Genomic DNA, 17,599 nt, shown 5'->3' with positions numbered 1-17,599 from the left:
GTAGGAAATAAAGCTTGTACTGGCAGTGAACCAGTCTGGATCAATTAATAGATCTTTTCCATCTCTTACTTCTATGGGCTACATTCTGACTTCAGGCAGCGCCCTGGGCAAGGGATCACACATAAGTAAACTGGGATGTGCCAGCAGCAATTACACCTGCCTGTCCAGGCTCAGCTATGCTGCTTAGCAGCAGAGTAAAGCCATTGCTCTGTGCTCTCCCTGCTCACAGTCTCTGGGGAAAAAGAAATAGAGGTTGGTACACAGCACCTGCTTCCTTCTACACACCCGGAGCAAACATCCAAGCAGCCTAAATAGGGGGAGCTCTCAGTCACTTACATAGGCGTGTAATCCAAGTCACAGTCTAGCCTTCAGATGTTATGTGCTCTCAGTTTCCACTGACTTCAGTGAGAGTTGAAAGTGTTCAGCAGAGGTTTTCTATACCACACAGCATCAAGCCCTAAGAAAAAGGGAATAAGCAACATGTTTATAAAGGACATTTGTGCCAAACAAACTCTAGCTATTTTAACAGTATTACAGGTTTAGTGAATACAGCAAATTCAATGGATATAATTTGTCTAGACTTTATTATAGGCCCATATCAGAAACTAGTAGAAAACTGGAAATGTGCTGTCTGGCAAAAGCCAATATTGTTGAGTGGACATAATACTGACTGACAGACCATAATAAGGTTAATTACTAGCAGAACAATGACATTATGCTGGAAGGTGTTCATGGCTGCCAGGATCTAAAGTTCATCACAGACCTGGTTTAAGCCAATGGGTGTGCTAAGCGCCTTTCTTTCAGGTTAAATGGAAGGAACAATTAAGCTCCTTTTTGTAGTGACACAGCTGGAAATAATAGAAGCTTCTGCCCAAGGCAATTGGATGCATGGCACAACTCCGAATGAGAAGCATGTGTGTGAGAGGGAGAACAAAGTAGTTCAGTGCGGTCCTGAGAAGAAGCGGAGCGAGAGAGACTCCCTGTGGCATAGATTTAACTGGAGGGGCACACTTGGAAATTGTGAGCAAGAAAACTGCCTGCTGTTATTGTTCCTACTGTGTTCAAGGAAACAGTGTACGTTCTTTGTAAGTAAACAGAATGACTCCTATCATCCATTTGTCATCCTAATGAAAACAATCCTGCAAGGCCCCAAAAATTGGCTAATGACGCAAGCCAGAGGGGCAGCAGAATCAAATTATGAGGAAAGTAACAATTGGAGTGTCATGGGTAGGGCCCTACCAAATTCACAGCTGTGAAAAATGCATCACGGACTGTGAAATCTGGTCTCCCCCATGAAATCTGGTCTTTTGTGTACTTTTACGCTATATTATACAGATTTCACCAGGGGGGGGGCAGATTAGCATTTTTCAAACTGGGGGTCCCAACCCAAAAGGGAGATACAGGGGAGCACCAGGCTGTTGTGAGGGGTGGGGGGTGTTTGCGATATTGCCACCCTTACTTCTGCACTGCCTCCAGAGCTGGGTGGCCGTAGAGCGGCGGCTGCTGGCTGGGCGCACAACTCTGAAGGCAGCACCCCACCAGCAGCAGCAAAGAGGTAAGAGAGGCAATACTATGACACCCCAACAATAGTCTTGTGATCCCCCATTACCTCATTTTGACTCAGGAAACCCCAAGGTTACAGCACTGTGAAATTTCAGATATAAATATCTGAAACCATGAAATTTACAATTTTAAAAATCCTATGACCGTGAAACTTACCAAAATGGATCATGAATTTGGTAGGGCCCTAGACATGGGGCTGATCACTGGGACTATTACCATGTAACATCTTCACACATTATCTGGAGGATAAAATACATTTTATGCTGACCAGATTTGATATCAAACCAAGCAGAATTCTCAGGACAGTGGGGGATAGACTGAAATTGCAAAATGAGGAGCCAGTGTGAAGGGATGAGATTGAAAGTGATGAATGCCACTGAACTCTCTCTGTGAATACAGGATTTTAATAGTAGTTTGAGGGAGTTGCTCCTCCATCCAATCTAATTTGCTCCTTTTCTGCTTAGCTCTAAGAGGGAGTTCCAGTCCCTGCTGAAGTTGCTTTTATTATGGCATCACCAGGGAAAGGCAGCACTTGCTGCAGCAGAAAGAAAATTAGATATTGTTTCAAAAGGCAGCCAGCTGAGAAGATAAAAGGAAAAAAAAGCCCTGGTAGTCTGAAAGTTTAAGGTCCAATATTTCTCAGCCCACCAGTGCTGGAAATGAAAGCTGTATGTTGGAAAGGCAGGATTCTTTGGTTTCAGACAAGATATGGTGCACAACTTTAATCTCTGTCTCTAGCTGTCCCGAAGCAGTCATCTACAGAAATCATGCAGTAATTGAAATGGGGGTAGATGAGGGACGCAAGCTGGTAATTAGAGTACCAGTGCATTCTATATGGCAGCTGTTCTCAAGCTAAGGTCCATAGATCACCAATGGTCTGTGCTGCCCTTCCTGCTGGTATGCAGAATGAAACATTTGGAGACTTAAGATTAGAAAATGGCCTATGAGAGGCTTTGTCTCTTACAAAGTAGTCAACAGAGTGAGAAAGTTTCAGAACTGCTGTTCCACACCTTTGGGAAGCTGGGATTCCTAGCTTTGCATTGGTGTCTGTCATTTCTCATTTTGCGCCTCAGGCCTGTAACTTGGCCTGCAGATTAGCAGTGATATTTTTTTAAGGCTTCTGCTTTTTTGAAGCAGCAGCCTTGCTGCTTTCTGCAGTGCCACATCCTGCTTTCCCCTCTGCTGATGAATAATAAGGTACCTCAGCAGAGGGTGTAGAAGGCTTTTTTCAAGAAGCACAAAGAAAAGGAGAAAATGACTTAACCTTTTACAAAGCAAGGATTGGTTTAAAAACCAGGTTAAAGCTGTCCATTGTTCTTTACTGTAGATAAATGTAAAGCAATACCCTAGGGGAAAGAGAACATAAAAAGCACAGCACAGGGCCAAACAAGGAAAATGCTGGCTAAAGAACCTGTAGTGCAGAAACTAATAGGAAGTGATAGCAGATAACAAAGAGAACATGAGCTCACAATGATATGCAGCAGGAAAAAAAGGCAAATATTATTCTGATATATGCTGTATGTACGGTGGAATTGCCTGCAGGCCAAGGGAAGTAATAATGCCTATCTATGCCGTTTCATTGCAGTCACACTTGAAGCAGAGTGTATCATTTGCGACACTTCATTTTAAAAAGAGCATCACTTTCAGAAATAATTCAGAGGAGGACAATGAAAGTGTTAAAATATACACCCTATGACAGAGGTACTTAGAACCAAATTCTGATCTCCTTGACTTCAATAGCCTGGACTACATAGATGTAACTCGGACTACATGGAAATCAACAGCCATTCTAAGAGCCAAAGGACAGAGTTGGCCCTACAAAAAACAACTTTCAGCTTAACTCTGCTAAAGAGATAGTACAGTGTAGAAGAACTAATTACCAATATATTAAACTTAAAATTTGTAACCTGTATTACACACTGGCCCACATGAAAGGAAGATGCATGCTGCATCTTTAAATCTGGTGCTGTCAGGCCTGTCACCTGCATCATATGAATGAAAGACTTGTGGTGCCACGCAGTAACATCAGGCAGCTGGTGTCTGATTGAACAGGAATACTGTTACTCACTGTAAACCTCCAGGATCTCTCTCAGAACCACATGAAGAAGGGCTTTAATGATTTGTATGTAGATCACAAGTCGTAGAGGAGGGAGATTGATAAAACTTAATGGCTTGGGAAAGAGGGGGCAAAAAAGAGGCAATGATAGCATACCCTATAAATAAAAGAAACTGTAAATTAAACATGACTAAAATTCGGCAGTGGAATGATCTGTCTATGTATCTGACTGAGATACTATCCCTAGTGATTTCTAAGTGAAGGTCAGAAAAATGCTGTGTGAGTGAGGCTAAGCTACAAGGTATTTTCTGAACATCCATGTATTTTGCACCTGTATTTTCAATGATTCTGCAGAATGCTGCCTACATATGGAATTTCAAAGGTTTACTAATTTCTTCTATGTCAGTAACTTGAGAGTTATCCCCCTCTTCTTAGAAATGGGAGAATAACTAATATTAGTGTCATTTAAACTTTTCCTTTTCTGCCAAGAATTAGCAGTTGTTCCATTAGCAGTGTTTTTTCTATGTTGTTATTAATGCACTCATTTAGCCAACAGAACTTTGGATCATCAGTTGGAGTCTAATTAATCCTATAACCTAACATGCAAAGTAAGGGCATATACACTGGTTTGGTTTTTGTGTTTTTAAATGTCTTTCAACGGCCATATATTATCATCTTGCCTGGTTGTTTTTGTAGCTCTTTACCTTTGGTTGGAGAGAAGACATCCGCCCCGGGGAACCTCTTCACACCAGGAAATTCTGCTTCGATGCCATTTCGCACAGTAGCCCTGTCACACTGTATGACTGTCATGGGATGAAGGGTAACCAGCATTGGAGCTATAGGAAGGTTGGAGTCACCTTCGGTCATTTTTAGATACTCTAAACTCTCTTGAGTCTGTATTGAATTTAGAGAACAATGTGTTTGTCCAGTCAAAAGACATTGGTTTTAAAAACCATCCTGGCTTATTCCAATTTAGCTTAAATGGGAATCTCTGTAGAGCATGTTTCTTTTAATATGTATTAGGCATTTATGCACATTGTGTGCATTTGCAGCTACTTAGGTCAAAGTTAAATTAATACGGACTTAATCCAACACAAAGTGAGCCCGTTGTTCCTTGAAAGATGCCTTACCATTTTGACACGTCAAGACGTGTGTGTCATTTTAACAAAGGCACCACTGGGAATATTTTTATTCAATGTGACAGCAGCAAGAAATATTGCTTGTGGGTTAAATATTAATATTTTACTATTCCTTAAGGAGTATAATTGCCATGTCAATCACAAAAAAAAAACCCCAAAAATTAACATTAAAAGCGTTGTTGTGAGACCACAAAAAAGAGAGTTTACAAATCAAGGGTAAGCAGTTTAAATGTCCCTCTGATCTGCTGTTTCAACCCATTTTTATAAATCACTAAAAATAGTGATTTTCATGCTGGAAACTGTGTTCAGGGTAAACAATGCCACAGTACTATGAACAGAATTTCTAATAAGATTATTAACATGTAACTGACTTTGATTAACAGTTTCATTGTTGCATTCTGTGCAGCAGCAAACCATGGCAGTTTTCTTTGAAACGCTGAGAGATCCCTTCCCACCCTTCAATCACCTCCACGTAACCACCATCCCCATGCGTCCACATTTATGCAAACTGAGCTTAAGGGCCAGGATTTGGATATTACTGCACACATCTCAGTAGCACTTTCTAGTTTGAGATGATGCACTGTAATAAACTGAACTATGGCCATTATAAATAGTTTAGCTACAGACATTTTTCTCAGGTGTCTAGTTATGGACCTTCGACATTTAGTCCAGTAGTTACATTGCAATCAGAGACGTGCCAAAGGGCTTTCCAGAAATGTGATATCTTCGAAACTGAGGTAGCATCTGTAATCCAGCTAGAATTTCTGAGCCAGCTCCCCATTGAAGTCAGAGGAGTTCTGCCAGTGCACACCAGCTGAACGGCTGTCTCTGTACCCCCATAATAGTACTTTCCCGCTTCAGATCCACTTCCAATTTATTTCTGTGCCTATCCAAGCTGCTAGAAAGAAGCTTTGACAACTTAAACACTTCATTGGTGCCTAATGTACCAGATACATGTGACAAAATGCAGGTCTGGAGCTGTCCGCTGTACCTGGTTCATCATTTTTTATGTGGACAGAATCCAGTAGACAGCCAATGAAATAGTGGCACTTTCAAAAATGCTGTCCCACTGAGTCCCCTGTACTGGTTTGTTTTTGTTACATAGAAGGCTGAGCACTCATAACAATTCTCAGGACAAGTCAAATGTTTACATCTGAGTTAGAAATTCCTTCAAAATATTTTTATCATGAAAGTGCTGACACAATCTTAACCATAATACTAACCTGGTAGCAGTCTATCTCCTTAATTGCCATAGTTACACAAGTGGCTCTGGTTTAGCTACATAATTTCAAAACAAGGATCCGCTGACCTTGCAAAACTACTGGTTAAATATATTCCCCTTGCTCTGATCTAAGCTGATTTCTCAACTGAACTTGACTGTGAATTAAGTAATTCATTGCCTTACATCAGATATAGGCCAGGTCTACACTACAAACTTGCCAAAATAAGTATACCAACAAACCCGCTCCCTCTAATATAGATGCAGCTTATACCAGCAAAAAAGTGCTTACACTATTTCCCCGAAAGAAAAAGCTATCCCAACAAAAAACACTACATTGGTATAACTGCATCTGCATAAGGGTTTTTGCTAGCTTGGAAATATTCCCCCCCCCCCCCCCCCAAAAAAAAAAAAGCATGCCTCTAACCTTACTATGCCAGCAGACCTTAACCTGTGCCAGGGCTGAGCCTTGACACCTCTAGCAGCCGTGGCAGTTTCATAGCTCCGGCACCTCTAGGCTTGCTGCATCATTTACAAAAGTAAAAATTGCTCGAGCCCTGGCACCTCTTTCCTTACAAATTAAGCATTGACTGGCAGTGCTCTTTTTACAAGTGTCCATTAATTTTAAACTAATCATGCAAAAATATACATATGAATAATAGTCTGTGGGTAGATAACAAACAGTCCCTTTTCATAAACAAAGACCAGACCTGTTACTCTGTTCCACATCACCCCCACTCGTCCCCACACCTTCTTAGTGATCTCATGGAATTCTTACTTTTATTTTTTCTCATGTCACATGAAGTACTTTAATTTTTGTCATTAATCTTATAAAATCCTCAGATGAAGCAAATTTTACCATGCTGACATATTAGTTAATCCCTGCCATTTTCCATTTCTCCCTTAAAAGGATCTGCCCTCAATTTTTATTTTAGTATCACTTCAAATGAACTAATGATGGTTTGAATCTGATAAAGCATGATCCAATTTATGTACTCTAATGCCTTTACTGCCATTTGTAGTGCTTCTACATGTATCGAAGTAGAGACTGACTTAGTAAAAAACAAAGTCAGTTGTAAAAGACCAATTTAATTATATTATATAATTTTACTCTAAGTGTAGTGATTATGAAAGGTGCTAGATTTACAGCATCAGAAACTCAAGCTCTCAGTCCAGAGAACAGATACAAAAGCAGTGCATTTTGCTCAGACTGCCCCTGACTGAGGTGCAGGGACAAACTGTAAGAGTAATTCACTCACCATGCACATTAAACCCTTAGCTTCTTTTCTGAGATTATCAGTGGGGGGTATCATTCTTACGGTGGTTTTTATCATGTGGACACCTGTCTGGTAGAAACTGTGCTGACGCTATCACCTCTTATTAGATAAGTTACTGCAGCCATCCAAGGATAATGACTTTCAGTCACCACTGACCTTTGCCACAGTTAAAGCAGTGACCTAGAAGAAGAGAAAGGTTCTATGTCTCATTACCAATTACTTGAGCAGTCCTGGCCTGCTAGTAAGTCCATTATCTTATGGAAAAGGTTTTCTTTCTAAAATAATAGTCAGACTTGCCCACATGCAGAGAAAAAATCTCATTATGCTTCCCCAATAGGACTGAAATCTACAGGAGGATTTCTTGTGGCTTTTTATGCTGGCTGTGAAGGAGGATTTATGCCTATGCCCCTCTGGCTGCAAGTGGAAAATTATGCTTTAAAGCACAAACTACTGCTACCCCTTATGGTCCTGATTCCATTTCCACTGAAATCCGTGACCCAAAAATAATTAAACCTTAGGCCAGAGAAAGCTAGAGATGACAATGGATGACATTTGTTTATTAAGGAACCAAGAAGTTTTTCAGAATAGAAACAGCTGTTCTTAAAGGGACACTGTCTGCTTCCTAATTACTAAAACTTGCAACTGTAATAAATCCACCCACTTAAGGTAAGTCTACAGTTACTAACCCAGAAGTGCACTGGCTTTCTTTGGGAAGGCAACAGTGCTTTTGAATAGCACATTTCTCCGGCTGGAACAGGTTGTTTTCTGCTTGTGCACAACCAGGATATTCCAGTTTTCAAGGACCCTGATGTCTCAAAGCACAGAGAACCAGACTGTGGTTGGCCCTTGTGCAAAAGGTGAAGGAGGACCTAAGAAGGTTTCCTCTCCATAGACCCCAGAGCAGGGGCCAGTTACAATCCCAGCACTCTCCTGAGTGCAGGGACTGCTCAGCACTAGCACTAGCCGCTACAGAAGGGGCAGGAAGGAGCAGCCTCCACACCCCTGTAGCACTGGCCAGCCACAATAAGAAGGGCACACCTGCACCTAAGGGTCTTTTTTGTGTTCTCATTGGGCAGTGTGGCTCTGCAACATTCCTTACTTAGTCCAATGCTTTAATAGCGCAGCTGAGCCCTGAGAATCCAGGATTCTTGCAAATTGAAATACCCTGCCTGCTCTGACAATGAATTGGGTAGGCAGAGGTGAGAAAAGCGAGGTAGGAGCCTGTAATCTAGTGATCCAAACACAGCCTGTAGGGCCAGTTTAGCCCTGGCAGCACTGACAGTGTCTCTGTAAATTATTTTTATTTTAAATATATAGAAAAAAAAAGTTGTGTTCAGGTATCAGCTTTGGGGAGTGATGATGTGTGAGATGAGAAACAACATTAAAGAAGGCCAGATGTATTCCCACCACCCAGGGACAGAACTGGGTCTTGCACTCTTGTATTTGGCCTGTCTGTTGCAGGTACTGAAAATAGAAATAGGTCAGACTAAATTACAGGAGCCTTTTCTTGTTTGCCTCTTGTTCTTTCTTCCCCCATATTCTGTTGCTGTGCAAGTGTTCACGTACTGAATTAGTACTGAATGTCAATAGAGTCATGTCTGGCACAGAGGGAGAAACCTGGATATGTTTATCAGGGATTATCTGAAATGTTATTTCAACAGCTAGAGTAAGTGTATTGTACAGCCATCGGAAACTTTCCAGCTATTTAATCACCCACACACTAGGCAAAACCCAAATACATTAGAGCTTTCCATTACATTACATTAGAGCTCAAATATCAGCATCCATTGGATATTTTCTTCCTTACCTAATATTTTAAATTCAATGTTAGTCTTCAGTGTTCTCTAGTAAGCAGTACAGCTGGAATTTAGACTGATGTAAACCAAATCGTAAGAGATCGAGCTTGCATTATTTACAGTGCAGTCCTTTTTTAACCAAACTCCAGCTAACCAAAACTCCCAGTTGTTAATAAATATCCATTTTGCTTTTCTAAGTAACTTAAATATTAATATTCACAAAACTTCTGTAAGGCAAGGAAGCAAATATCATCTCCTATTTACGGATGGAGACAGTGAGGCAGAACATTTAAGTGATTTGTCCAACCAATGTTACATGGAGTCCATGGTCAGCTGTGATTAAAACTCTGGAGTTCCTGGTTCCCAGTCCTGTCCATCATACCTCTTCAGTTAAATTAACCTCGTTGACATCCCCTTCCCACTAGGGTTTGTCTGTATCCCCAATTTTCTGAAGGATAATGTCCTTGCCACCTTCAGATGACTAGGTTATTTTGTCTTGAATACACACACATACGAAAAGTACAGCAGACTTTTCTTAGAGTCTAATGAAGATGGGAAGATAGGAAACTGGATCGTTGCTTGTTGCCATTTGTCTCTGTGCTTTTATTCCCTGAGATAAGACAAACACTTTTTGTCCTAAGAAATCACTCAGCTATCTATATCTCCCCAACAATAGCTTTGTTTTTCACTGTAGGTTATTGTGCAGAGAATTTCTACAGAAAACTAAATCACCTCAGCTAGGGTTGTGTTAATCCAAGTTCTAGAAAATAAGAACACTTTTAATCATTTTGCCTTTACTACTTAATTCTATTTTTTTTTCTCATTCCCATAGGACAAAGCTTTGTTCCATCCAGTAAGCAACAGCTGCATAGATTGCAACCCAGCTGAGAAGAAGATTTTTATGAACAGATGTGATCCTTTATCTGAAACTCAGCAGTGGATTTTTGAACATATTAATATGACTGTTTTAGAAAAATTTAACAGCAAAGCCAGTTCCTAGGAAGAAACCAGATGATTACATGCAGATTGCAGACTACATTTTGGCCAGCATCTGGGTCGAAGAAGTCAGGAATTAAGTTTCCTAGATCCAGGAAGTCTTTTCTGAGGATTAAGCAAATGCCATGGCAAAGGCCAATGGGTTGTCATTGTGGATGTACAGTATCTGAAGAACTTGGCTGAGAGCCTCACCAGATGCTGCTGAGAACTTCAGGCTGACAATTCCCTTGCTGGCCAAGGGAAAACTTTATTTAAAAAAACTTTTCAAAACATTCAGAGTTAATAAATTAAAACAAAATTCTAGCGTTTCTCAGGTCAAATCCTGCTGTAGTGAGTAGTTCTGAATGGATGCTACAAGTTGGGGTGGGTATATGGCGTGCATGACTGCTATGGGAACCTGCAGAAATCACAGGTTAAGATGTTAACAATCTCCCAGCACTCCAGACAAACTATATGATCTGGTGCCATTCTCTTAATAAAGATTGGGATAAGCGGGTTTAACCCTCAGCTTGCTGATGATGATTTTAAACAGTTCCCCATTACATACCTTTCATTACCAAAATGGGAATGGTAGAAATATAAGGGTTTAGAATTATGTTGCAATGAAGCATGAAATAGACTTCTAAGGTTTCAAAAGTCCCATTTCTCCTCAGTGTTTGGAAAAAAAAAAAAAGCCATCAGATTTCCATATATGAAACAACTCCTAACACTCATCAACTGAATCAACTGTGATTCAAATCTAGTCTTCATCCAATTTAAAGGCTAAAAGGACAAGGCTACTCAATCTTGAACAGTCATTCAATAGAAGGTATATCACCAATAATAGCAGCACAATGCAAGGTTTACAGAAAAGATTTCCCTTGGAAATCTGTATTTACTTTTCCAGTATTTTTATTAAAATTAAAATTGCTTTAAATCAAATTAAAATAATTAGAGACATGAGAGGCATCATGAATGACAGGCTAATTGTTTGCCATAAGCCAGGAGAGACTTACAGCCAAATAATCATAGGTACACTGGCATCAGCTGAAGAGTGTTGGTTCCTTGCAATGCATCTTACAGGATCCTGCAGGAGATCGAGTTGGTTTTTTTGGGTGGAGAGGAGGTTTTTGTTTTTTGCCAAAGGGGAAGCGGGTTCCATAAAACTAGTTAGCTGTTTTGCAGAAAACTTGATGAAATCCATTGTAAAAAACTGCCAGTTTTCAGCTAAAGGCATTGTAATCTCTGGATGGGGGAGTTAGGAAATAAAAGCAAGTATAAATTTCAAAATGTTCAGTATTTTGACCTTTTAGTAGCATAAACAAAACTGTCCAACCCAAGACAGAAATTTTCTTGCACTGATGATCATTGTGGCACATAGTGTCCATCAGATCTTACATATTTTTGACATGGGCGGGGGAAGAGTGAGTGGCTTAAAAATTTGTTTGGAGAGACCTGTTCTTCTTCCACAGTGGAAATCAATGAGTACCAATGTGGGCCTCCGTAGAGAGCTCCGGGATTTCTAAAATTAAGAGCACATTTAAATTGCCTGGTTTTACTTGAAACCTGAAACAAGAGATGAAATCTCCATGAATGCAGACGTTAAAGCTCACAACAGATGGCTGTTAATAGCACTTTTCACTTTCAAAAATTTGTATGAAGTTACTCTGTAAATTTGGATGGTCTTATGTTGCTAGAAATGTGGCCAGCTAACCAAAATTTTCATATTTAAACTGTCCTGCCTGAGAGTTGAGGGTGATTTGGTTTTGTTTATTGCTCTTTCAACTGTATCTGTGAAGAGCAATGGTTGTACCTGGAGGATGACTATGTTATCCACACTTGTGTGCTGTTTATGGGAAAGGCTTCTAAACTGCAGGTCTCAGGGACATGTTAGAAGGAGCATGTCAGATCCTGGAGCCTTCAGGATGCATGTCCTGGAAAATCAATTGTATGAAATGCAACTATATGCTGGACAATTGCAGCAAATGAGTAAAGATCTATTTCAAATGTTCAAGGAGCAATCTGTCTGTAGAGTTAGACTATTCCCGTTACGTCTTTAAATATGTTACTGTTCAGACTTAATTTGAAGACTCGCTGCATTGCAGCATGGAAGACCCCAAACTTTAATCTCAGGGTCTCTTGAACTGGAGCCCAGAAGAGGCTGATGATGATCTGAGTTTTCAAAGAGGGTTTGATTTTTTTTGTGTAGTTATCAGTAATTAGAGCCAGACTGGGCATTACAGATTGTCATCACTCTCAGCTGCTGGACTCGTAGCACAATTCATTTGCATCTTAAGCACGAGGAAAGAGGATTTGAAAATAAAAGAAAAATTGATGTCTAGAAGTAGAGGTGAAAATGAAATCCCCAGGATATCTGTTTGGACTTGCCCATAACCCTCAAAGCCTGTTATCAATAGTGAATGTTTGAGGTGGAAGGGGCCAAGGAGGACTGTTCTAAACCCATCTCACCTGGCTAAGCAATGTCAATTGTACAAAACGTTGCTTGGTTTATATCATTCAACATATGAATGAATCCTAAACATCTGATGATTAAAATATTTAATGGGCATTAGACTGCTGTTTTGGCAAAGACATTCTATGCCTCTTCCAGATGTTCAGTATTGTGCTGGCTCTATACTAACCTCTGTCAGAGGAAAACTTCCCATTATTTGCTGGTAGACAAGATTTGTTTAAATCTGACAGTTTTTCTAAAATCCATCATTTATCAGTCAACAAACTTCCAAAGCACTGAGATTAAGATCTTTTAACAAAACATAAAGGTGCTCCAGATAATGTTTCCATTTTCTATAAGAAGGAGGTCAGCATAATTTCACACAGAGAAATTATCAGGGAGCCCATTGCGTGTGGTATGTCTAGAACAAGACACCCTAAATGAACAAAAAGTGCTTAAATCAAGGGCCAGATTTCAGGCACATGGTCCTAAGGGATAAAAATTATATCATGCATCCCCACCACACTGGCCCCATTGCTGAAGATGCCTTTAGGGCAGAGGAATTCTAGCAGATGTAGTTAACATAGCTGGCTTCGGTATCACAACCTCTCTTCCACCCTCAAACCCCCTGTGGTATTTTGGTGGAGGGGGGAAGAACATGTTGAAGCCAGGGAGGACTGGGAAGGGGAGTGGCTGGAGCATGCTGAACTCAAGGAACTTTTCACCTGCTGGTTGTGGCACAGAATCAGGAAGCCATAACCAGCTCCCTACTGCCGCTACTGCTATGCTGAGCAAAACTCTGGTGGAGCAGGGAAAAGGGGTCTAAGAGTGTGGCAGACTTAAGGCTGGCTCCACACAAGTTAAAATTCATTCAAAAAGTGTAGCTCAAATGTACTTCTGACATAATCACATTAGTGTTAATAGGTCTTCAGAATGGGATGTGACTGCCAAAACAATGGCTCCTTCAGCAAAAAAGCTTAATTTAGTCGTAAATTGTCATCTGCAACTGAGATTTTGAGGCATGAAGTTAAATCCTCCCTTGAATAATGAGAAAAGCCTCCGATGGATCTCACTAGAGTTCTATGGGTGATTTATGTGTAGAAATTCTATGAGTCTTCCCACAGCTATACCCCTCCACCACCACCAACCCCAAAAATCTGCACAGCTCAAAGGACAGAATGAAAGATAAATTTTGCTTCCTTCATTGTTCAGTGTCAGCATGCATCTCTCCAAAATGGCAGACGTGGGCCTTTGGAGAACTCCCACCAAACCACATAATTTGTTAATTAATTAAAATCACAACAAATGTTGCATTTCTTCATAGCTTTTACACAAAACTCTTAAAAGCACTATTTAGAATTAGTTCTACATATCATGAATTTCAATGAAACCATGTCACTTTACACCAACTGATGATCTGGACCCATATTTTTTGTTTCTAAAAACACGGGGTTTTGGGGAGGAGAGAGTCTATTGACATAGTCGTGAAAATAAAATCTTTATTTTATAAGAGTTTATCAGCTCCTGCAGTTTATTTTTCACTTTAAGGTTATTAGATCTATTTGTGACATCAAAGGTAATTGCTGCAGAAATTATAATGTAACAGAGAATAGGACCTTAGCTGGAGAAAGTGGAATAAGCAACAGGTCCAACTAAAACTCTTAAGAAAGCAAGGTCTTGTTTTCAAGCAAATAGCCCAAGTTATAAAATAACAAAAGGTGGGAATCGGAGGGGGGCAAATAAAATCATGTCAGCTCAGCTATTTCTAAACAGAATGATTGTCCAATGTTTCCAGGAGGCATCCGCAGCTCTTTAATCTGTCAGAATGATTGACATGTCAGAGAAGTAATCTTGCTGCAGAAGTCCTGAAGTTGTGACAAGATTTCACTTCTTATTAGTAGTGATCTGATTTCAGAAAAGTCAGGTTGTTTTGAGACAATGCTGTCAGCAATCCACTCTGCTACAATGAGTATGGGTGTTTAATAGCATAACATAATTCATATTTCTATATCTGAATAAGATCAGTTTATAGACAAAATGCTCCTTAAATATTGAAATAAATGTTCAATCTTCAGAACTGTTCATCCTGATAAAGATATCTCAGCTTAAAAGAAAATGGACATGCATTTCTTAACCCATTCAGTGCTGACAATTTACCAGGTACCAGTATGTGCTTACAAGGCCTAAGTGAAATTCTGGGGCCAGGGAAAACCGGTTGCAAAAGGTTCAAACTAGTTCAGTGAAATGAAGTTAGTGGTCTCAATCCTTTTCACAAAGGACAGGTATTCCCATCAAAACTGATGCTAATTTGCTTTCCTGCTGGCAGTCTCAGCAGAAGCTGCAGACTGGATAAAATGGAGACTTCATTACCCTTTCATCTTATCCAAACAGATTAGAGTTGAAGCATGTTAGCAGGACCGTAACAGGAGGTTTGCACTGCTGCTACCACCCATGCTATACCTCTTTTGTCCAGCTTTTATGTGAGCATGTGAAATCCACATTAAATCAGAACATTAAAAAGAAAAAAATGTATTTTAATATCTGTCCAGGTGGCTATGAAAATTGCTTCAAAGTCTTCATGCTGAAAAACTGACCTGAGGCAATTTTGTGATGGGTACTAGACACATACAGCTCATGAACTGATTACAGAGTAGAAGCTGGCTAGGACTGGACTAAGAAACGTGACTCGCCTAGCTGCCCCACAAATCTGTGCTGTATCAGTTGTTTCAAAGAGCACAAGAACCCCAGAATTTTTTGTACATCATTTTTGAGAGCTCATCTTTTCTGAAACAAAGAGTGAGCTTCCAAAAATGATCTCAGAGTATAGGCCAATGAGGAGTTGCAATAATATTTATGATGGGACTCAGAGTGGTTGCTGTTGGAGATGCAGGTTTAACACGAAAAATATCCGGCACCTCTGGACACAGCAGTCAAAGGTTCTTTAGACTTCTTGTTCTCAAAAAAAAGTCCTCACCTGGAAAAAGTTTGAATGAGTAGGTAAGCTTAGTAGTTCTACCCTATGCAGTGTTTTGTAATTACAAGTTGTACTCTGGATCTGAATCAGAAATTGGTACATCTGTAGTTGATGGCGTTATTTTTAACCAATTCTGTTCTCCTTGTAACTGTTGTAGAGGAGTATTTGTAATCTTATGGTATTACCTCTGTGATTATTCTGTGTGCACAATACCCTCAAAAAATGATTTCAGCAAGAAAAAGCAACTTTTTCATTCAAAACGTTAGTTAGAATTCAGTTTAACTTTTAACTAGAGGTGAATTGAAAAACATTTCAGGTACTTCCAGTTCAGTGTTGTTCAGAGGACATTGTTGAAGGTGTATATTTTGACACTATTTCGATGCAGTGGGGCCTGCCAGGTATCAATAATACCAGTGCTATCACCCAGTGAAATGGAACTTACAAATATTATGTAGCAGTGCTCTGCATGCTGATTGGCTAACAATGGGCTGTGATTTTAATATTTTAAAGAGCTTTCTACCATGGCGGTTTGTGTGGTATGTCTGAGACACCTTTGGTGACATCTGTCTACCTATCTTAGATATTTATTATTTTACAGTGCCCAAGAGTGTACTTGATGCCTCACTGTGCAAAAAAAGTTCTTGCCCCAAAGAGCTTACAATCTAATTTCGAACAATGATGAAATATCGACAATAGGATAGGAGTAATGAAGGAAGGACGTGAAACAAGTTATTTTTTTCAATTAGATATAAAACTAAACGTGTTTATTGATTTACTTCTTGTACGCATCCTGGTAGAAGTGGATCTTTGGGAAGGACATGAATGAAGAGAGGTTAATGGCCTTGTAGACTGGGCCAAGGACATTCCATGTGTTGTGAGTGACATGGGAAAAAGGCATAGTGATGGTTGTTAGAGATGCAGAGACAGACCAGACTGGGTATTGAAGCTGGCATCGGGGTACAGTAGAGGAGATGTAATGAGTCAGTGATAAGTGATGCCAGTGTCTGAGAGATTTTCAATAGGATGCAAAACACAGTTCTCAGTAACCTCAGCCCTATTCCTGAACCTTTTTTTAAAAAAAGTTTGAGCCCATGACTCCCTAGTCTGAAAGAATCACAAACAGACAAATGTCCAGTCTGTCTGCTTCTCAGCTCTAGGCATCCCTATCTGATTTGCACAATATGATATTGGATACAATTTGCCTAGAAAATCCCAAATGGCATTAGAACTAGAATAAAATAATAGTCTGGGCCACAAGAGGGAGCAGAGATCTTCTAGGGCAAGCCCATGATTCATTCATAACTGAGAGGTTGTTAGCCTAGGGAAGTGATTGACAGCAATAAAACTAGATTAGGAAGATCCTGAGTCACAAGCCTAGACGGAGGAATTTGCGAGGCTGGATGCTGAGGAAGTTATGACTTGCTGATTTAGTTGGAAAAGGACAGAGGAAACAGATAGCTCAGAATAGGGAAGGACTATGGGTCACATAAGACTTTTATATTCCCTGGATGTGAAGGGAGTAAATTCATAGATTCTTGGATTCCAAAACCAGAAAGGAACAGTGTGATCATCTAGTCTGACCTCCTATATAATACTGGCCATAGAACTTCCCCTCAAAAAATTCCTAGAGTAGGTCTCTTAGAAAAACATCCAATCTTAATTTAAAAATTGTCAGCAATGGAGAATCCACTATGACCCTTGGTAAACTGTTCCAGTGATTAATTATTCTCACTGTTAAAAATGTATATCTAATTTCCAGTCCAAATTTGTCTAACTTCAACTTCCAGCCATTGAATCATGTTGGACCTTTCTCTACTAGATTGAAGAGTCCATTATTAAATATTTGTTCCCCATCTAGGTATTTAAGATTCCATAAGCCCAGAAGCATCTGGCAGCAGGTATTCCATCTGCTCTCACCTCCATAAAATGCAGTCCTACTCTGAAAGGAGACTGAGTGATTTAAAAAAAAGCATCCTACTCAACAGGTCTGCTTCTTTTGTGTATACAGAGTCACATTTGTTTAATTTGGTGACAAAAACCAAGATTTTATTGGGTTTTCCTCCTCTTAACCCTACAGAGTCAAAGCTATGAGAGAATGAGTTGGATGTTTTTCCTTGTGTATCCTTGCATACATCTTGTGTATTATAA

The 17,599-nt window shown here is 39.9% G+C and overlaps 1 protein-coding gene across 2 annotated transcripts in view; it reads left to right on the top strand.

Annotated features, from left to right (window-relative positions):
• The window catches only part of GALNTL6 (polypeptide N-acetylgalactosaminyltransferase like 6), an 834,312-nt gene extending 823,429 nt beyond the window's left edge, over window positions 1-10,883 (top strand). For both annotated transcript variants that reach the window (XM_067551729.1, XM_067551730.1), the window contains 2 exons: window positions 4,316-4,465; window positions 9,883-10,883. In XM_067551729.1, the coding sequence (XP_067407830.1) occupies window positions 4,316-4,465; window positions 9,883-10,050 (318 nt within the window). In that variant the 3' untranslated portion in view covers window positions 10,051-10,883. The remainder of the gene's footprint in view (window positions 1-4,315; window positions 4,466-9,882) is intronic.
• The last annotated feature ends 6,716 nt before the right edge of the window (window positions 10,884-17,599 follow it).

Source organism: Emydura macquarii, unplaced genomic scaffold (assembly GCF_026122565.2).
Source record: "Emydura macquarii macquarii isolate MOO-44397 ecotype Brisbane River unplaced genomic scaffold, CSIRO-AGI_Emac_v2 contig_1363, whole genome shotgun sequence".
NCBI lineage: Eukaryota > Metazoa > Chordata > Testudines > Chelidae > Emydura > Emydura macquarii.
This window is presented reverse-complemented; position numbering and strand designations above follow the sequence as displayed.